Raw genomic sequence first — 18,561 nt, 5'->3', positions numbered from 1 at the left:
TCGAGCCCCACATTGGGCTATGTGCTGACAGCATGGAGCCTTCTTGGGATTCTCTCTTTCCTTCGCTCTCTGCTCTTTCCCCACTCTTTCTCTCTCTTTTAAGATAAATAAACATTTTTTTAAAGTATTTTCTTTTATTTATAGAAATAGTGTTCTATCTAAAATAAAGTAGTTTTTAAAAAGTTTATAACATTGAAGTTCTGAAATAATGTGAATGCATACCTTGACACAATTCGACCAATTTCTAGAAGACAAAGATACACCTGTCTTGGGTCTTTGTGCAAAACTGTGAGAAAACAAGACCACATATTTTAAAGGGCAAAATTAAATAGGGAAATGTATTTCTGGCATGGAAGAAGTAAAAGAAAAGAATAATGAAGACACTAGGTTTACTTGTATGGAGACTTAGAAAAGACATTTTTATTTTCTCTACATATTATCATCTTCCATAAATTTAAAAAAAACTGGCTAACAAGAAGAAAATGAAAACTTACCATGTACCCAAATTTGTAGCATTTTAGGTCTAAACACCTAAGATCTTAGTAACATTAAATTATTATATTTCAGATCTCTCAATAAGAGATATTAAGAGATATATCACTTCAATTTTATTCTAAACTCTCTTTAGCTTAGGACTATGTGTTAATGACCTTCTCAAACTTTTTCAAAAACAGAAAAGAAGGAGCACTTCCTAACTCATTCTATGAGGTCAATATTACCCTGATACCAAAGTCAGACAAATATATCACAGGAAAACTAAAGACCAGTATCTTTTACGAATATAGATACAAAAATCTTCAATGCAATCCTGAAAAACTAAATCCTGGAGCAAGTGGGATTTATCCCAAGAATGCAAAGTTGGTTGAACATATGAAAATCAACCAATATAATGCACCATATTAATAAAATAAAAGAAACACACAATTATCTCAGTAGACACAGAAAAAGAATTTGACAAAATCCAATACCCTTTACTTGAGAAGAATTAGAAGAAGGAGGAGGAGGAGAAGAAAAGACTCAACAAACTAGGAATAGAAGGAAACTTTATAAATCTGAAAATGTACATCTTTGAAAAATCCATAGTTAACATCATTCTTAATGGTAAAAGACTGAGAATCTTCCTCCTAAGAATAGGGAAAAGATGAGGATGTCCACACTCTCCTCTTCTATTTGGAATTGTACTGGAGGTTCTAGGCAGGGCATGTAGGCAAGAAAAACAAATAAAAGACATCCATATGGGAAAGGAAGAAGAAAAACTATCTCTATTCACAGATGACATTGTCCTTTGCATCTAAAATCCCTAAGGAATTTATTAAAAAAAAAAGGCAAACAAGCAGGTTCAGCAAAGTTGCAGGATACAAGATGAGTATACAAAAATCATTTCACTTTATATACTAGAAATAAACAATCTGAAAATGTAATTTAAAAATAATTCAGTTTGCAATGCTTCAAGAAGAATAAAGTACTTAGGAATAAATTTAATCAAAGAATTGTATGACTTGTTTACTGAAAAGTACAAAATATTGTTGAAAGAAGATACAAATAAATGGAAAGACATCCTGTGTTCATGGATTGGAAGACATAATATTGTTAAGATGACAATACTCTCCAAAACTGACCTACAGATTCAATGCAATCCCTATCAAAATTCCAATAGCCTTTTTTAAAGAAATGGATAAGCTGATAAAATTCATATAGAATTGTAAGACAGAATAGCCAAAATAAAAACAAAGTTGGAAGACTCACATTTCCCAATTTCAAAACTTACTACAAAGCTACAGTTAAGCAAGACAATGTGTTACTGGCATAAGGATAGACATATAGACCAGTGGAATGGAACTGAGTGTCCAGAAATAAATCCAGACATTTATGTTCAATTGATTTTCAAAAACAGTGGCAAGACAACACAATAAGGAAAAGAACAGTTTTTTCAACAAATGGTGCTAGCACAACTGGATGTCTACATGCAAAAGAACGAATTTAGACCCTTACTTCACAACATATACAAAAGATAACTCAAAATGGATCAAAGACCTAAAGATAAAGGCTAAAACTATAAAACTCTTAGAAGGAATAAGAGGTAAAAATCTGTGTGGCCCTGGATTAGGCCATAGTATTTTAAATATGACACCAAAAGCACAAGTAATCAAAGAAAAGATAAACTGAACTTAAAATAAAAACTTTCATGAATCAAAGGACACTATCAAGACAGTGAAAGGCAACCCAAAGACTGGGTGAAAATATTTGCAAATCATGTATTTGATAAGGGCCTATTATTCAGAATAAATAAAGAACTCTTACAAGGCAACCAAAAAAGATAAAAGACCCCCCCAAAAAATGAGCAAAAGATTTGAATAAAGATTTCTCCAAAGAAGACAAATAAAAGGTCAATAAGCCATGAAAAGATGGCCAATACATTGGTCATTAAGGAAATGCGAATCAGAACCATAATAAGATACCGCTTCACATCTCCACTAGGATAGTCATAAAAAAACAAATAAATAACAAGATATGAAGGTGTGTTTCACCAGTGGGAATGTAAAATGGTGCAGTCACTGTGAAAAGTTTGGTAGTTCCTCAAAAAGATAAACATAGAATTACTACGTGATTCAACAATTCCACTTTTGGTATATCCCTGAGAGAATTAAAAACATACATTCACTCAAAAACTTGCATACAAATGTACATAGCAGCATTATTCATAATGACCAAAAAGAAAAAACAATCAAAATGTCTATCAGATGATAATGTATTTTAAACAATGCAGTATATCCACACATAGAATATCATTCAGCCACAAAAAGGAATGAAGTACTGTTGAATGCTACAACATAAATGAAACATGTTAAATGAAAAAAATCCAGACACAAAAAGCCACATATGTTATGGTTCTATTTATACAAAATCTCCACAATATGCAAATCGATAGAGAAAGAAAGTAGATTAGTGGTTGCCAGAAGATGAAGGTAGGCAGTAATTGGGACTACTTGTTAATAGCTTTGAGTTTTCTTTTGTGAATGATGGAAATGTTCTGGAATTAATTAGTGGTGAGTGTTGCATCACACAGTGAATGTACTAAAAACCAGTTAAGTGTACATTTTGAAATGAAGAACTTTATGTTACATGAAGTACCTATCAATTTTTTTAAATGCTATCAACAAAACCTATTATGCTTAAAATGGTTAAGATGCTAAGTTTTGTTCTGTATACTTTAGCACATTAGAAAATTTTGTTTGATTTTTTTTAAAGGAACCCAAATGTTAACCTAATGGTTCAAAGATACTTAATGAAAAACAAAGTCAGAGAAACAAAAACCTTGACCATTAGAACTCAACTAAATGCACCAATACGGTAGTTGTGGATCATCTACCTTTCTTTTCTTGTCCTTAGAGTTAAAAACTCTAGGAAACTTCTGAACCCTAACAGAATAATGGTATATGTGATGAATAATATGCATACTGACTTCCCCAATGGAAATGGCAATTGTTCTTTGATTTATGAATATTATCTATTATATAACCCAAGCACAAAGTATACTCTTCCAAAGCAATAGCAAGGCCTTATTTTAATTTAAAATTCATACCAAAAGGAATGTGTCCTGCAATTTTTATTAAACTTGTTTCTCTAAACACTTAAAAGTACCTTAAAATAGCATGTTTGCTTTTTTAATTGTTTTCCCTAGCAAAACGTAAAAAATTAAGAGTCTTATCTCTGAAACTTTTAGAAAGTAAAAACATTAGGTCATCAGTTCAATGCCTAGAAATGAATTAATGTTACTGGCAGTGCTTTATTTAGTCTTATACTGACCTTCAGGACAGTCAGAAGATGCCATCTACTTAGAATGAGAAACATACAATTTTATATCCTTTCAGAAACAAAAATTAGAAAGTAGAGACTTCAAAGCATGTCCTCTTCCCCTTGATCTCTACAAGCTGTATAGGACATTAAATCAACCTCATTGTCAATAACAATCAGCACACCTGGATTAAAGCAGGGTGAAAATGGGGGCAAAATAGTAACTCATTACATTTTTTTTTAATTGTACAGTGGATAGGAATATCCAGAGACATATCAAATGGGTAGCAGTGGGAGCAGCCTACTCTATGTGCAGGCAACAAGGGTGTGCTCAGTGAGAGAATTTATTTTGTTCTTTTTTTAGTTTATTTTCTCAGTTTATGTTTGATATGAAACTATGAACAGATGGTTACCTAATAGCCTGAGTCTTTGCTTAAGGTAGTGGAACTAGTTACTCCTTTTTTTTTTAAGTTCAGAGAATTTTAAAACAATAATAAAACCGTCTAAAAATTGGTTTGTTTTTTATTATCACCATGAACCAGCAATTCTAAACAATGTCAGCGATAAAATACTTGTCTCTACCAGGGCACATTACTACTCCCATGACCCTCGCCAACCCGTGGTACACTACTGTTCCTATCAAAACATTATCAATTCTATATGTGTATGTATATACATATAAAAATGCTTTGAGGAAATATATACATATAGTAATCTAAAACTTAGGTATCTAAGATACCTAACACTTTAGTCCACACAAATGCTTCTACTAACTTAAAGTACATGAGACAATATGTCAGTAATTCTTCAGTAGAACATGACTTTTTAAAATGAATTGTCGGGGCGCCTGGGTGGCGCAGTCGGTTAAGCGTCCGACTTCAGCCAGGTCACGATCTCACGGTCCGTGAGTTCGAGCCCCGCGTCAGGCTCTGAGCCCCGCGTCAGGCGCTGGGCTGATGGCTCGGAGCCTGGAGCCTGTTTCCGATTCTGTGTCTCCCTCTCTCTCTCTGCCCCTCCCCCGTTCATGCTCTGTCTCTCTCTGTCCCAAAAATAAATAAAAAACGTTGGAAAAAAAAAAATTTAAAAAAAAAAAATAAAATGAATTGTCAAAAACATGAATCCACTTAGATAATCAATTTGTCAGCTACTGTGTATAAGGTAAATCTAAATACCACCATGAGCATAAACTATTTGGCCTTCTGTTATTTCTATAATTATTCAGTTAAAAAGAAATTACTAATAATTTAGACTTTGTAGAATAATTCTGAATGAAAAGATTCATTAGTAAAGGATTAGTCCAGAACCTTCCCTTGAACAACTCATTTAGGAAGTAAAATATTTCTACAGCATTCTAAATATATGAGATCTTTAACTATAAATGAAAAGCCTAATATATATGGTTTAGAATCTGATTCTCCAACTGTTTTACATATATTTAAAGTATAAATTTTTCTAAGAAAATGAGATATGGAATTTGAGTCCTTATTTGGGGAAAAAAAAAATTAGATGTGAGGCATACAAAAGTACCCTAATAAACATTAAACACAATGATAACAACAACACTTACCTAAACCTTCAGATTCAAAGAGGTAAGTCTCATCAACCCCAATGTGCCTACACCAGTGAAGGAAGTTTGCAGTATTGTCTCTAGCAAAGAATGAACCTGAGACAGCATCTTTCTTACAGGGCACTTTTCTCATTGGAAAATTCTGGAAAAGGTGAAAGAATAATTTCAAAAATGCAGATCAAAAGTATTTTTATTAGATATCCATTATGATATTACTAAGTAAATGTTTGATGTATTGAATGTCACTTAAAAGTACACATTAGGAAGAAAAGATATTTTCAAAAATTATTTTATTTTACTTTAAATATATTTCAGAAGATGATTCCTAGAAAATCAATCTAGTCAAAACTAGCAGCAGGATTAAGCATCTCTAACCTCTTTCTTCTTAAAATGACACAGCAGTCTTAATTAAAATAAAAAAATGACAGTCTAATAATTCCAAAGCACATCTAAATGTCTCTCCATATGCAGGTAAATACAAACACAAAATTATTGCTATGTTAAAGGTTAATGTTATGTTAACTCAGTTTTGCTCATTTCCTTATCTGCAGAGTCATAAATATGGTTCTGAGTTTCTTGGAGAGACTGTCAAATAAGGAAGTAGTAACCCATTCTTAATTCAGGTTCTTTGAAAACTGATGGTCTAAGTTTTATAGAATCCTAATTCTTTGACTATCTGGACCAAGAATAGTTAGATAATCTTGCTAAGGCGGAGTGGTTTTAGTTCTGTTTTAAATTTTTACTTGAAAAAGCAATTTATGCATAAGATTTTTTAAAATGCAATAGGCACCATAGGGTATAAATCTTTCTCCCACTTCTATCACTCAGTTCCTCTCTTTACCTAGAGCTAACCACTATTACCAGTTCCTCATATACCCTTCCTGTTGCTGTATTTTCCAGAATTAAAACTGTCTTGTGAGTTTTTGTAATTGTCAACTGAAATCTTCTCACTCACATGTTAACAAGCATCGCTACGCACAGAGTATACATATCTGCACCGACAGAATGCTACATAAACATGCTAGGCTGCAATATGATTTGTGTATGTGCACATACACACTTAACAGTAGGCTGTAGGCATCTTTTGGGGTGAAAAATAACAGATTAGAATAGTCATTTCTAATGAATGGATAATATATTCCACTCTGTTTAGGTACCATAATTAATTTTTAATAATTTCTTTATTGATAAGCATTTAAGCTGCTCTTAACTTTTTTGCACACTCATTTGTGTGAATTTGTGGTTATTTTCCTAGAATAAATTCCTGGGAGAATTACGTTATGTATCAAAAGATGTGCTTTATTTTCAGTGTGCTGTCTATCACCCACTGTCTCCCAGCAAGATGATACCAATTTATATTTCTACCAACACTGTGTGAGGGTCCAGACCCCACATTCACAGACCTCAGATCTCATCAGTGACCAATGTCTGATGAAAAGAAGAAACCTCATCTACTTCAAATCATGAATTTAGGGTCAATGGAAGAAAAATGTCTAAAAAAATTATTATTCATTCAACCAAATTATAGAATTTACCATTCAACCAAATTATAGAATTTACCATCAAGACGATATATATATATGGAGAATATGATGATGATGATGATAATGCTGATGATGGTAATAGTAATGGTAATAATAATAATAATAATAATAGCCCCAAACTGTGTGCCACGGACCAACACAAGCTTTTTTCTCATTTAACTCTCACAAGTGAGAATACTGTTCTCAGGAACAGCTAACTAGTTACTGGATATTAACTTACACTAAATGCTAAGCTAAATACCATCCATACGTTACCTCATTTAATTTCACCAAATCTTCACAAATAAATCTAACAAGGTAAATGTCAATACCTCCATTTTGCAAGTGAGAATATTTTTTTCAGATGCTCAAAAAGATTAGGTAAATTAACGTCTTGTAGATACTTGGGTGGAAGTTCACAACCTTTCAGACATGATAAGAAATGTACATAAACAAACTAATACGTACACAGGTATAAAGTCACTACTGTCAAACATGTTCTTACCCCAGGATCTTCAGAGTTGCATGTTTTCACCATGTTTTGAAGAACATCAATCAGTTGGCATAGTAGTACTCCATTATCAAGTTCTTCCAATAATCGTTCTGCCTTAACTTCAATACCTAAAAACATATTTTAAAGTTAAGATCTACTAGAAACAGTAAATTCAAACAATATGGTTAAAATTTAATTAAATGTAATTAGATTATAGCTGAAACACAAAACAAATTTAGATCAGACCAAATATTCACTCTTAGAAATTACCGTTAAAATAGGTAATGCCAAACTACATGAAAGACAACTGAAACAAAAATATCTGTGATATAGAAGGAAAAATAAAATGACCATTTATTTCATTTTTTAAAAACTAGAGTGTTTTATTTTTCAATATTAACTGTTAATGTTAAGTTTTGATTCACTGCACGTTACTGCTTACACAAGAAAAATATTCTCTTTATATAAGATAGACATTGTTACAATTTTAAAATTATAGGTAATTGCCTAAAGAACCCAGAAAACCGCCAGAGGATTAGCAGAAGGGAGTCTCCGGAGTCAAGCGCAGACCAGAGGCCCACGGAAGAGGGTAGGAAGGGCGGCGAGGCGGTGCGCGCTCCACGGACTGGCGGGAGGGAGCCGGGGCGGAGACGCGGCTCGCCGGCCAAGCGGAGCCCCCGAGTCTGGCTGGCAAAAGCGGAGGGGCCGGACAGACTGTGTTCCGACAGCAAGCGCGACTTAGCGTCTGGGAGGTCATAAGTTAACAGCTCTGCTCAGAAAGCGGGAAGGCTGGAGGACAAGGGGAGGGAGAGCTGCTGAGCCCCTGGACGGCAGAGCTCAGCTTGGCGGGGAACAAAGGCGCCAGCGCCATCTCCCCCGCCCATCCCCCAGCCAAAATCCCAAAGGGAACCAGTTCCTGCCAGAGAACTTGCTCGCTCCACGCAAACTCCCAACTCTGTGCTTCTGCGGAGCCAAACCTCCGGCAGCGGATCTGACTCCCTCCCGCTGCCACAGGGCTCCTCCTGAAGTGGATCACCTAAGGAGAAGCGAGCTAAGCCTGCCCCTCCAGCCCCCGTGCACCTTGCCTACCCACCCCAGCTAATACGCCAGATCCCCAGCAACACAAGCCTGGCAGTGTGCAAGTAGCCCAGACGGGACACGCCACCCCACAGTGAATCCCGCCCCTAGGAGAGGGGAAGAGAAGGCACACACCAGTCTGACTGTGGCCCCAGCAGTGGGCTGGGGGCAGACATCGGGTCGGACTGCGGCCCCGCCCACTAACTCCAGTTATACACCACAGCACAGGGGAAGTGCCCTGCAGGTCCTCACCACGCAAGGGACTCTCCAAAATGACCAAACGGAAGAATTCCCCTCAGAAGAATCTCCAGGAAATAACAACAGCTAATGAACTGATCAAAAAGGATTTAAATAATATAACAGAAAGTGAATTTAGAATAATAGTCATAAAATTAATCGCTGGGCTTGAAAACAGTATACAGGACAGCAGAGAATCTCTTGCCACAAAGATCGAGGGACTAAGGAACAGTCACGAGGAGTTGAAAAACGCTTTAAACGAAATGCAAAACAAAATGGAATCCACGATGGCTCGGCTTGAAGAGGCAGAGGAGAGAATAGGTGAACTAGAAGATAAAGTTATGGAGAAAGAGGAAGCTGAAAGAAAGAGAGATAAAAAAATCCAGGAGTATGAGGGGAAAATTAGAGAACTAAGTGATACACTAAAAAAAAATAATATACGCATAATTGGTATCCCAGAGGAGGAAGAGAGAGGGAAGGGTGCTGAAGGGGTACTTGAACAAATTATAGCTGAGAACTTCCCTGAACTGGGGAAGGAAAAAGGCATTGAAATCCAAGAGGCACAGAGAACTCCCTTCAGACGTAACTTGAATCGATCTTCTGCACGACATATCATAGTGAAACTGGCAAAATACAAGGATAAAGAGAAAATTCTGAAAGCAGCAAGGGATAAACGTGCCCTCACATATAAAGGGAGACCTATAAGACTCGTGACTGATCTCTCCTTTGAAACTTGGCAGGCCAGAAAGGCTTGGCACGATATCTACAGTGTGCTAAACAGAAAAAATATGCAGCCGAGAATCCTCTATCCAGCAAGTCTGTCATTTAGAATAGAAGGAGAGATAAAGGTCTTCCCAAACAAACAAAAACTGAAGGAATTTGTCACCACGAAACCAGCCCTACAAGAGATCCTAAGGGGGATCCTGTGAGACAAAGTACCAGAGACATCACTACAAGCATAAAACATACAGACATCACAATGACTCTAAACCCATATCTTTCTATAATAACACTGAATGTAAATGGATTAAATGCGCCAACTAAAAGACATAGGGTATCAGAATGGATAAAAAAGCAAGACCCATCTATTTGCTGTCTACAAGAGACTCATTTTAGATCTGAGGACACCTTTAGATTGAGAGTGAGGGGATGGAGAACTATTTATCATGCTCCTGGAAGCCAAAAGAAAGCTGGAGTAGCCATACTTATATCAGACAAACTAGACTTTAAATTAAAGGCTGTAACAAGAGATGAAGAAGGGCATTATATAATAATCACAGGGTCTATCCACCAGGAAGAGCTAACTATTATAAATGTCTATGCGCCAAATACCCGAGCCCCCAGATATATAAAACAATTACTCATAAACATAAGCAACCTTATTGATAAGAATGTGGTCATTGCAGGGGACTTTAACACCCCACTTACAGAAATGGATAGATCATCTAGACACACGGTCAATAAAGAAACAAGGGCCCTGAATGATACATTGGATCAGATGGACTTGACAGATATATTTAGAACTCTGCATCCCAAAGCAACAGAATATACTTTCTTCTCGAGTGCACATGGAACATTCTCCAAGATAGATCATATACTGGGTCACAAAACAGCCCTTCATAAGTTTACAAGAATTGAAATTATACCATGCATACTTTCAGACCACAATGCTATGAAGCTTGAAATCAACCACAGAAAAAAGTCTGGAAAACCTCCAAAAGCATGGAGGTTAAAGAACACCCTACTAACGAATGAGTGGGTCAACCAGACAATTAGAGAAGAAATTAAAATATACGTGGAAACAAACGAAAATGAAAATACAACAATCCAAACGCTTTGGGATGCAGCGAAGGCAGTCCTGAGAGGAAAATACATTGCAATCCAGGCCTATCTCCAGAAACAAGAAAAATCCCAAATACAAAATCTAACAGCACACCTAAAGGAAATAGAAGCAGAACAGCAAAGGCAGCCTAAACCCAGCAGAAGAAGAGAAATAATAAAGATCAGAGCAGAAATAAACAATATAGAATCTAAAAAAACTGTAGAGCAGATCAACGAAACCAAGAGTTGGTTTTTTGAAAAAATAAACAAAATTGACAAACCTCTAGCCAGGCTTCTCAAAAAGAAAAGGGAGATGACCCAAATAGATAAAATCATGAATGAAAATGGAATGATTACAACCAATCCCTCAGAGATACAAACAATTATCAGGGAATACTATGAAAAATTATATGCCAGCAAATTGGACAACCTGGAAGAAATGGACAAATTCCTAAACACCCACACTCTTCCAAAACTCAATCAGGAGGAAATAGAAAGCTTGAACAGACCCATAACCAGCGAAGAAATTGAATCGGTTATCAAAAATCTCCCAACAAATAAGAGTCCAGGACCAGATGGCTTCCCAGGGGAGTTCTACCAGACATTTAAAGCAGAGATAATACCTATCCTTCTCAAGCTATTCCAAGAAATAGAAAGGGAAGGAAAACTTCCAGACTCATTCTATGAAGCCAGTATTACTTTGATTCCTAAACCAGACAGAGACCCAGTAAAAAAAGAGAACTACAGGCCAATATCCCTGATGAATATGGATGCAAAAATTCTTAATAAGATACTAGCAAATCGAATTCAACAGCATATAAAAAGAATTATTCACCATGATCAAGTGGGATTCATTCCTGGGATGCAGGGCTGGTTCAACATTCGCAAATCGATCAACGTGATACATCACATTAACAAAAAAAAAGAGAAGAACCATATGATCCTGTCAATCGATGCAGAAAAGGCCTTTGACAAAATCCAGCACCCTTTCTTAATAAAAACCCTTGAGAAAGTCGGGATAGAAGGAACATACTTAAAGATCATAAAGGCCATTTATGAAAAGCCCACAGCTAACATCATCCTCAACGGGGAAAAACTGAGAGCTTTTTCCCTGAGATCAGGAACATGACAGGGATGCCCACTGTCACCGCTCTTGTTTAATATAGTGCTGGAAGTTCTAGCATCAGCAATCAGACAACAAAAGGAAATCAAAGGCATCAAAATTGGCAAAGATGAAGTCAAGCTTTCGCTTTTTGCAGATGAGATGATATTATACATGGAAAATCCGATAGACTCCACCAAAAGTCTGCTAGAACTGATACATGAATTCAGCAAAGTTGCAGGATACAAAATCAATGTGCAGAAATCAGTTGCATTCTTATACACTAACAATGAAGCAACAGAAAGACAAATGAAGAAACTGATCCCATTCACAATTGCACCAAGAAGCATAAAATACCTAGGAATAAATCTAACCAAAGATGTAAAAGATCTGTATGCTGAAAACTATAGAAAGCTTATGCAGGTAATTGAAGAAGATATAAAGAAATGGAAAGACATTCCCTGCTCATGGATTGGAAGAATAAATATTGTCAAAATGTCAATACTACCCAAAGCTATCTACACATTCAATGCAATCCCAATCAAAATTGCACCAGCATTCTTCTCGAAACTAGAACAAGCAATCCTAAAATTCATATGGAACCACAAAAGGCCCCGAATAGCCAAAGTAATTTTGAAGAAGAAGACCAAAGCAGGAGGCATCACAATCCCAGACTTTAGCCTCTACTACAAAGCTGTCATCATCAAGACAGCATGGTATTGGCATAAAAACAGACACATAGACCAATGGAATAGAATAGAAACCCCAGAACTAGACCCACAAACGTATGGCCAACTCATCTTTGACAAAGCAGGAAAGAACATCCAATGGAAAAAAGACAGTCTCTTTAACAAATGGTGCTGGGAGAACTGGACAGCAACATGCAGAAGGTTGAAACTAGACCACTTTCTCACACCATTCACAAAAATAAACTCAAAATGGATAAAGGACCTGAATGTGAGACAGGAAACCATCAAAACCTTAGAGGAGAAAGCAGGAAAAGACCTCTCTGACCTCAGCCGTAGCAATCTCTTACTCGGCACATCCCCAAAGGCAAGGGAATTAAAAGCAAAAGTGAATTACTGGGACCTTATGAAGATAAAAAGCTTCTGCACAGCAAAGGAAACAACCAACAAAACTAAAAGGCAACCAACGGAATGGGAAAAGATATTTGCAAATGACACATCGGACAAAGGGCTAGTATCCAAAATCTATAAAGAGCTCATCAAACTCCACACCCGAAAAACAAATAACCCAGTGAAGAAATGGGCAGAAAACATGAATAGACACTTCTCTAAAGAAGACATCCGGATGGCCAACAGGCACATGAAAAGATGTTCAACGTCGCTCCTTATCAGGGAAATACAAATCAAAACCACACTCAGATATCACCTCACGCCAGTCAGAGTGGCCAAAATGAAGAAATCAGGAGACTATAGATGCTGGAGAGGATGTGGAGAAACAGGAACCCTCTTGCACTGTTGGTGGGAATGCAAATTAGTGCAGCCGCTCTGGAAAGCAGTGTGGAGGTTCCTCAGAAAATTAAAAATAGACCTACCCTATGACCCAGCAATAGCACTGCTAGGAATTTACCCAAGGGATACAGGAGTACTGATGCATAGGGGCACCTGTACCCCAATGTTTAGAGCGGCACTCTCAACAATAGCCAAATTATGGAAAGAGCCTAAATGTCCATCAACTGATGAATGGATAAAGAAATTGTGGTTTATATACACAATGGAATACTACGTGGCAATGAGAAAAAATGAAATATGGCCTTTTGTAGCAACATGGATGGAACTGGAGAGTGTGATGCTAAGTGAAATAAGCCATACAGAGAAAGACAGATACCATATGGTTTCACTCTTATGTGGATCCTGAGAAACATAACAGAAACCCATGGGGGAGGGGAAGGAAAAAAAAAAAAAAAAAAGAGGCTAGAGTGGGAGAGAGCCAAAGCATAAGAGACTGTTAAAAACTGAGAACAAACTGAGGGTTGATGGGGGGTGGGAGGGAGGGCAGGGTGGGTGATGGGTATTGAGGAGGGCACCTTTTGGGATGAGCACTGGGTGTTGTATGGAAACCAATTTGACAGTAAATTTCATATATTAAAAAATAAAAAAATAAATAAAAAAATAAAAAAAAATAAAATAAAATTATAGGTAATAACATAACAACCACCCAGGGAATACCATCTTTTCACCTCTCAAACCTTTCTTTAGAACCATTATTATTACTTAATAAACTTTAAAAAAAAATTACCAAATCATCAGGCTGATAAAAACTGTGCAGTTTTTTTTAATTATCTTGAGAAGGCCATAGATAAGCTTTATATATTCCTTTTCACAAAAACTTTGGAGTGCTACATGAAATTTTGCATTTAAAAAGAGAGCTTTAGGGGGCATGTGGGTGGCTCAGTCGGTTAAGCATCAGACTCTTGATTTCAGCTCAGGTCATGATCTCATGGTTCATGGGATGGAGTCCTATGTCAGGCTCTAAGCTGACTACACAGAGCCTGCTTAAGATTCTCTTTCTCTGTTTCTCTCTCTCTCTGCCCCTCCCCACTCATGCTTGTTCTCTTTATCTCTCTCTCTCAAAACAAATAAACATTTAAAAAGAGAGAGAGAGAGCTTTTTTTCTGGAGAGAAAGTTCAGAGCACTCCTCAATTCTAATTGAGTAAAGAAATATGATGCCAGATATTCTCTAACCTGACACTTCCTCCTAGGGTTTACATGCCTCTACTCCTCAATGCCTCAGAAATAGCAATCATTTTAACTACAGGATATATTCTACTCAGAATTTCATTCCTTATATAAGATTAAGGTGGGGGAGGTCAGTAATATAGACCCCAATATCAGACCTATATACTTTAAAAAAAGATTTTAACATTAACAACTGAAATGTTAATTATTCAAAGATCACTACTGACCCCTTCTGTTAAGCCTCAAACTTCCTTACTATCCAAGTCCTAAGGTTCAGGGTGAATTGGAATATTTCCCCAACTAGAATGTAAGCTTGTTGAGAACAAGAATATCATATATTTCCTTCACTAAATTATCCCCAGGCTCTGGAACAATCACTCCCCATCAAAGAGTAAGATTCTCAATAAATATTTACTAAATAAAAAATACAATTTTGAGTATCTTTTCAGGCCTTACCTAACAAACCAGATAGCCATATTGACAGATCTTCTTGCATGGGCAACAGGGTGGCTTCATGCCTCACAGCTATCCACTCATCATACTGACAAACATCAGCCAAACCTGGCCCATGTCTGGGGGTCAGAGGACTCCGCGGACTTAGAGGCAGGTCTTCTCCAAACCACACCTAGAGAAAAACACCAACTTTTTTAAAAGTCAGCATAACTCACATCTATATTTAAATGATGAATTATAGACCATATATTATATACACATATACTAAACTGCAGCAATTCACAGAAATTTATAAACTAGAAGCAAACTATTAATCTAGACACTCGAGATATTTTCAGTATTCAATACTGTGGTAAATATAAGTAAATCCCTAATCAATGAATTGATATCAACCAACAGGATAAAGTCCAACAAATACCATTTTCCTTCACCTGCTAGCTAAGTTTAATAAGTTACTTGATCAGGGGTGTCTGGGTGGCTCAGTTAAGTGTCCCACTGGTTCAGGTCATGATCTCGCGGTGTTTCCTTCTCTTTCTGTTCCTCCCCTGCTCATGCTCTGTCTCTCTCTCTCAAAAATAAACAAACATTTAAAAAAATAAGTTACCTGATAAGACCTCAGCTTCTCAGCTCTAAAATGGGTTAAGATACATCTTTGTAGTGTCTAGCATTGGGCCTAGCAGTATTTGTTATACAATGGATAAATGAATGAATAAATGCATAAATGACATTTTATAAACTTCTGGTCATTATATAAGCATTATCTAAAAAAAAATCTAAATAATCTGATTTTTGCATGGCCCACAATCTAAGAATGGTTTTTACATTTTTTTTCTAAGTTTATTTTTGAGAGAGAGAGAGCAAGCTGGGGAAGGGCAAAGAGAGAGGGAGAGAAAGAGAATCCCAAGCAGGCTTCATACTTGAATTCCAAGTCAGCATAGAGTCCGATGCAGGGCTTGAACTCACGAACCATGAGATCATGACTTGAACTGAAATCAAGAGTTGGACGCTTAACCGACTGAGCCACTGAGGCACCCTGATTTTTACATTTTAAAATGGCTGTTATATAAGTACCTACATAATTTGTTATATAATGATGTTATATAATAATGATGTTATATAATAATGTTATATAAGTACCTACATAAGTACCTACATAAAAGCCTCCATTTTGCCTATTGGCTCATAAAGCCAAAAATATTTACTAGCTGGCCAATTCCTGGTTAAGAATAAAAATTGACAGAAACATACTGTCAATCCGACACTCACAAAAATTTGAAATACAATTAGATATATTTTAATATAATATTATTTAGAGAAAAGACTATCATCTCTCAACTCAGGAAGGGGTATTTGAGCCCAAGTGAAGTGATGAGGGGTTCTCACAGGAGGGAATCTTGAAATGGAGGATTAGGCCTTGAGTGAGATAAGAGAGTGTCCACACCTGGGAAAAGCCCTGTGCACGGTATCAGAACCTGAGTAGGATGAGGGTGTCCACAGGGGAAGATGAGGGAACAGCCCAGTGCAGGGTGTCAGAGCCCAAGTGAGCTGAGAAAGTCATCAATACAGGGAGCAACAATGGGAGACTGGTTACATTCACAGGGATTTATCAAATGGGAGCCAGTTTTCTCACTGCCAAAGAAGAGAGGTATAACTCTTCTACGGAATGAGAGAAAACTAGAATGAATCCTATGATGACAGGAGTATCTTTTACCAGAAAGCAAAGAAGGGCTCAAAGAATGATCGGGACATACCAAAATGACATAGATGTTAGCGTAAAGGGACTTCTACTGGCTAAATCAAGAGCAATTTGAGCATCAAACAATGATATAAATGGATTATAACACATTGAGTAAAATAAAAAAACTATTCTTTCATATAGATAAAAATATATGAATAAACTTGGATTTTGATGAGGAATTAGATGTTTATATAGTTTCAAAGTACTTCCCCACAAAATGCTTATTACCAAGAGAAGAAAGAATAATTTTACAGTAGAGAAACCTGACAGATAGCAACTTAACCAAGTAACAAAGGTAAACACCATCAATAATGGGACAAATCAAAATCACATTCTACCTGAAATGATGCAATGAGAAAACACAATATCCCTCTGTGATATTCCTGCCAAAGATGCATAACCTGAATCTAATCATGAGAACAGGCAAATCCAAACTGAGGGACATTCTACAAAATAATTGGTCTATAATATTCAAAAGTGTCAAGGTCATTAAAGAAAGCAAAGCGTGAGATACTGTTCTAGACTGAGACTAAGGGACATGGCAGCTAAATGTAGCTTGTGATTCTAAACTAGACATTATGGGGACTACTGGCAATACTTGAATATGGTCTGAATATTGATTGGATGGTAGTACTGTACCAATGTTAATATCCTGGCTCCAATTATTTTATTGCAGTTCTGATAGGAAGATGTCTTTATCTGTGAGAAATACACACTAAAGAATTCAGAGGTAGTGGGTCATTAGATTGGCAACTTATTCTCAAATGGTTCAGCAAACAAATACCTCTGTTCTACATTTAAAGCTACTTTTCAGGCTTGTGATTACTTTAAAATAAAGTTTTTTTTTTTATGTTTAAAAAAAGAGGTATGAGTATAGGTAATACCAAGTGAATCTAGTCCTTTCTTGATTTTTAAATGTAGATCATTTTCCTGCTAAAATATATTAAACTTATTGAGGTTTATTTAAGGCAAGTCTTACTACACCAAATCAAAATCCACATCACCATTGTTAATCCAGACAAACTTTGGAGGAAATGAAAGAAAGAAAGAAAGAAAGAAAGAAAGAAAGAAAGAAAGAAAGAAAGAAAGAAAGAAAGAACTGCTTTCAATCTCCTATGATGAGAAACAAACACATTAAAAAAAAAAATCCCAAAGGCAAAGAAAGAAAATGAACACAAGAGGAAAACAGGAGTAGTGAAACTCAATTAAAATATCCAAAGACAAACAAACAAACAAAAAACCCATAACTTATTTCAGGGCTGTTATTTCAGGAACTAAGGGTAGAGACTGGAGAATGAACTCCTAAATATATGAAGACCCTATAAAGTTTTAGGAAAAAGACAAGATGTCCTTTTTATTTGTTTCTCTGAATTCTCTTACAATTATTTCAAAGGGAGTATAGCAAAGATTTACTACCTAAATCTTCCTTTCATAAGCATGTCTTATTTCTGTTTATAATCCCAGAACTCAGTAGAAGACATAGCACATGGTACTAAGTCACATATTTGTTGACTAATTGAGGATATTAGCAAATGACTCTGTGTACCATCAAAATCAAGATGCATCTCACATTAGAGGGTATTTCATAGTCAACAGAATCTTATTTGTCTTTTAACCATTTGGCTGAGCTGGAAAAAAGGCACAGCATTTGCAAATGTTTGTCAAGGAAAGATGTGCATTAGTTAGAAAGGTGGTTTTGAAAAAAATCATCTGTGAAAATGGAGAAGTTAATATTAACAAGTCATTCTAATTTCTTGCCACATTAGAGAGAAGAATACTTGGATTCTCCTACTATTGCCATAGAAGATTCTATAATAACCTGGGCTGGTCAGTACCATATTAATGTTGTTAAAAGTTAGATGTAAATAGCAGAAACTGTCTGTGTAAAGGTTGTTCTCAAACATGCGAAAGCTGTCATAATGCAAAGATTCTTAATCCATAGGTAGTCTGTAGATGAACTTGAGTACATATATAAACAACTTACATTTAGGCAAAATTTTATGCCTACATACAAATGGGCCTTTTCTCAGTTCATAGCTTTTTGTCAAATTC

The 18,561-nt window shown here is 36.2% G+C and overlaps 1 protein-coding gene across 1 annotated transcript in view; it reads right to left on the bottom strand.

The window, feature by feature from the left end:
* The window catches only part of GAS2L3 (growth arrest specific 2 like 3), a 46,524-nt gene that overhangs the window by 11,338 nt on the left and 16,625 nt on the right, over window positions 1-18,561 (bottom strand). The window contains exons 3-6 of the mRNA XM_078449554.1: window positions 14,775-14,943; window positions 7,391-7,506; window positions 5,363-5,504; window positions 223-286 (exon numbers count right to left, since the gene is read on the bottom strand). Of these exons, the coding sequence (XP_078305680.1) occupies window positions 223-286; window positions 5,363-5,504; window positions 7,391-7,506; window positions 14,775-14,943 (491 nt within the window). The remainder of the gene's footprint in view (window positions 1-222; window positions 287-5,362; window positions 5,505-7,390; window positions 7,507-14,774; window positions 14,944-18,561) is intronic.

This window comes from Panthera onca, chromosome B4 (genome assembly GCF_046562875.1).
Source record: "Panthera onca isolate mPanOnc1 chromosome B4, mPanOnc1 haplotype 2, whole genome shotgun sequence".
Taxonomy (NCBI): Eukaryota; Metazoa; Chordata; class Mammalia; order Carnivora; family Felidae; genus Panthera; species Panthera onca.
This window is presented reverse-complemented; position numbering and strand designations above follow the sequence as displayed.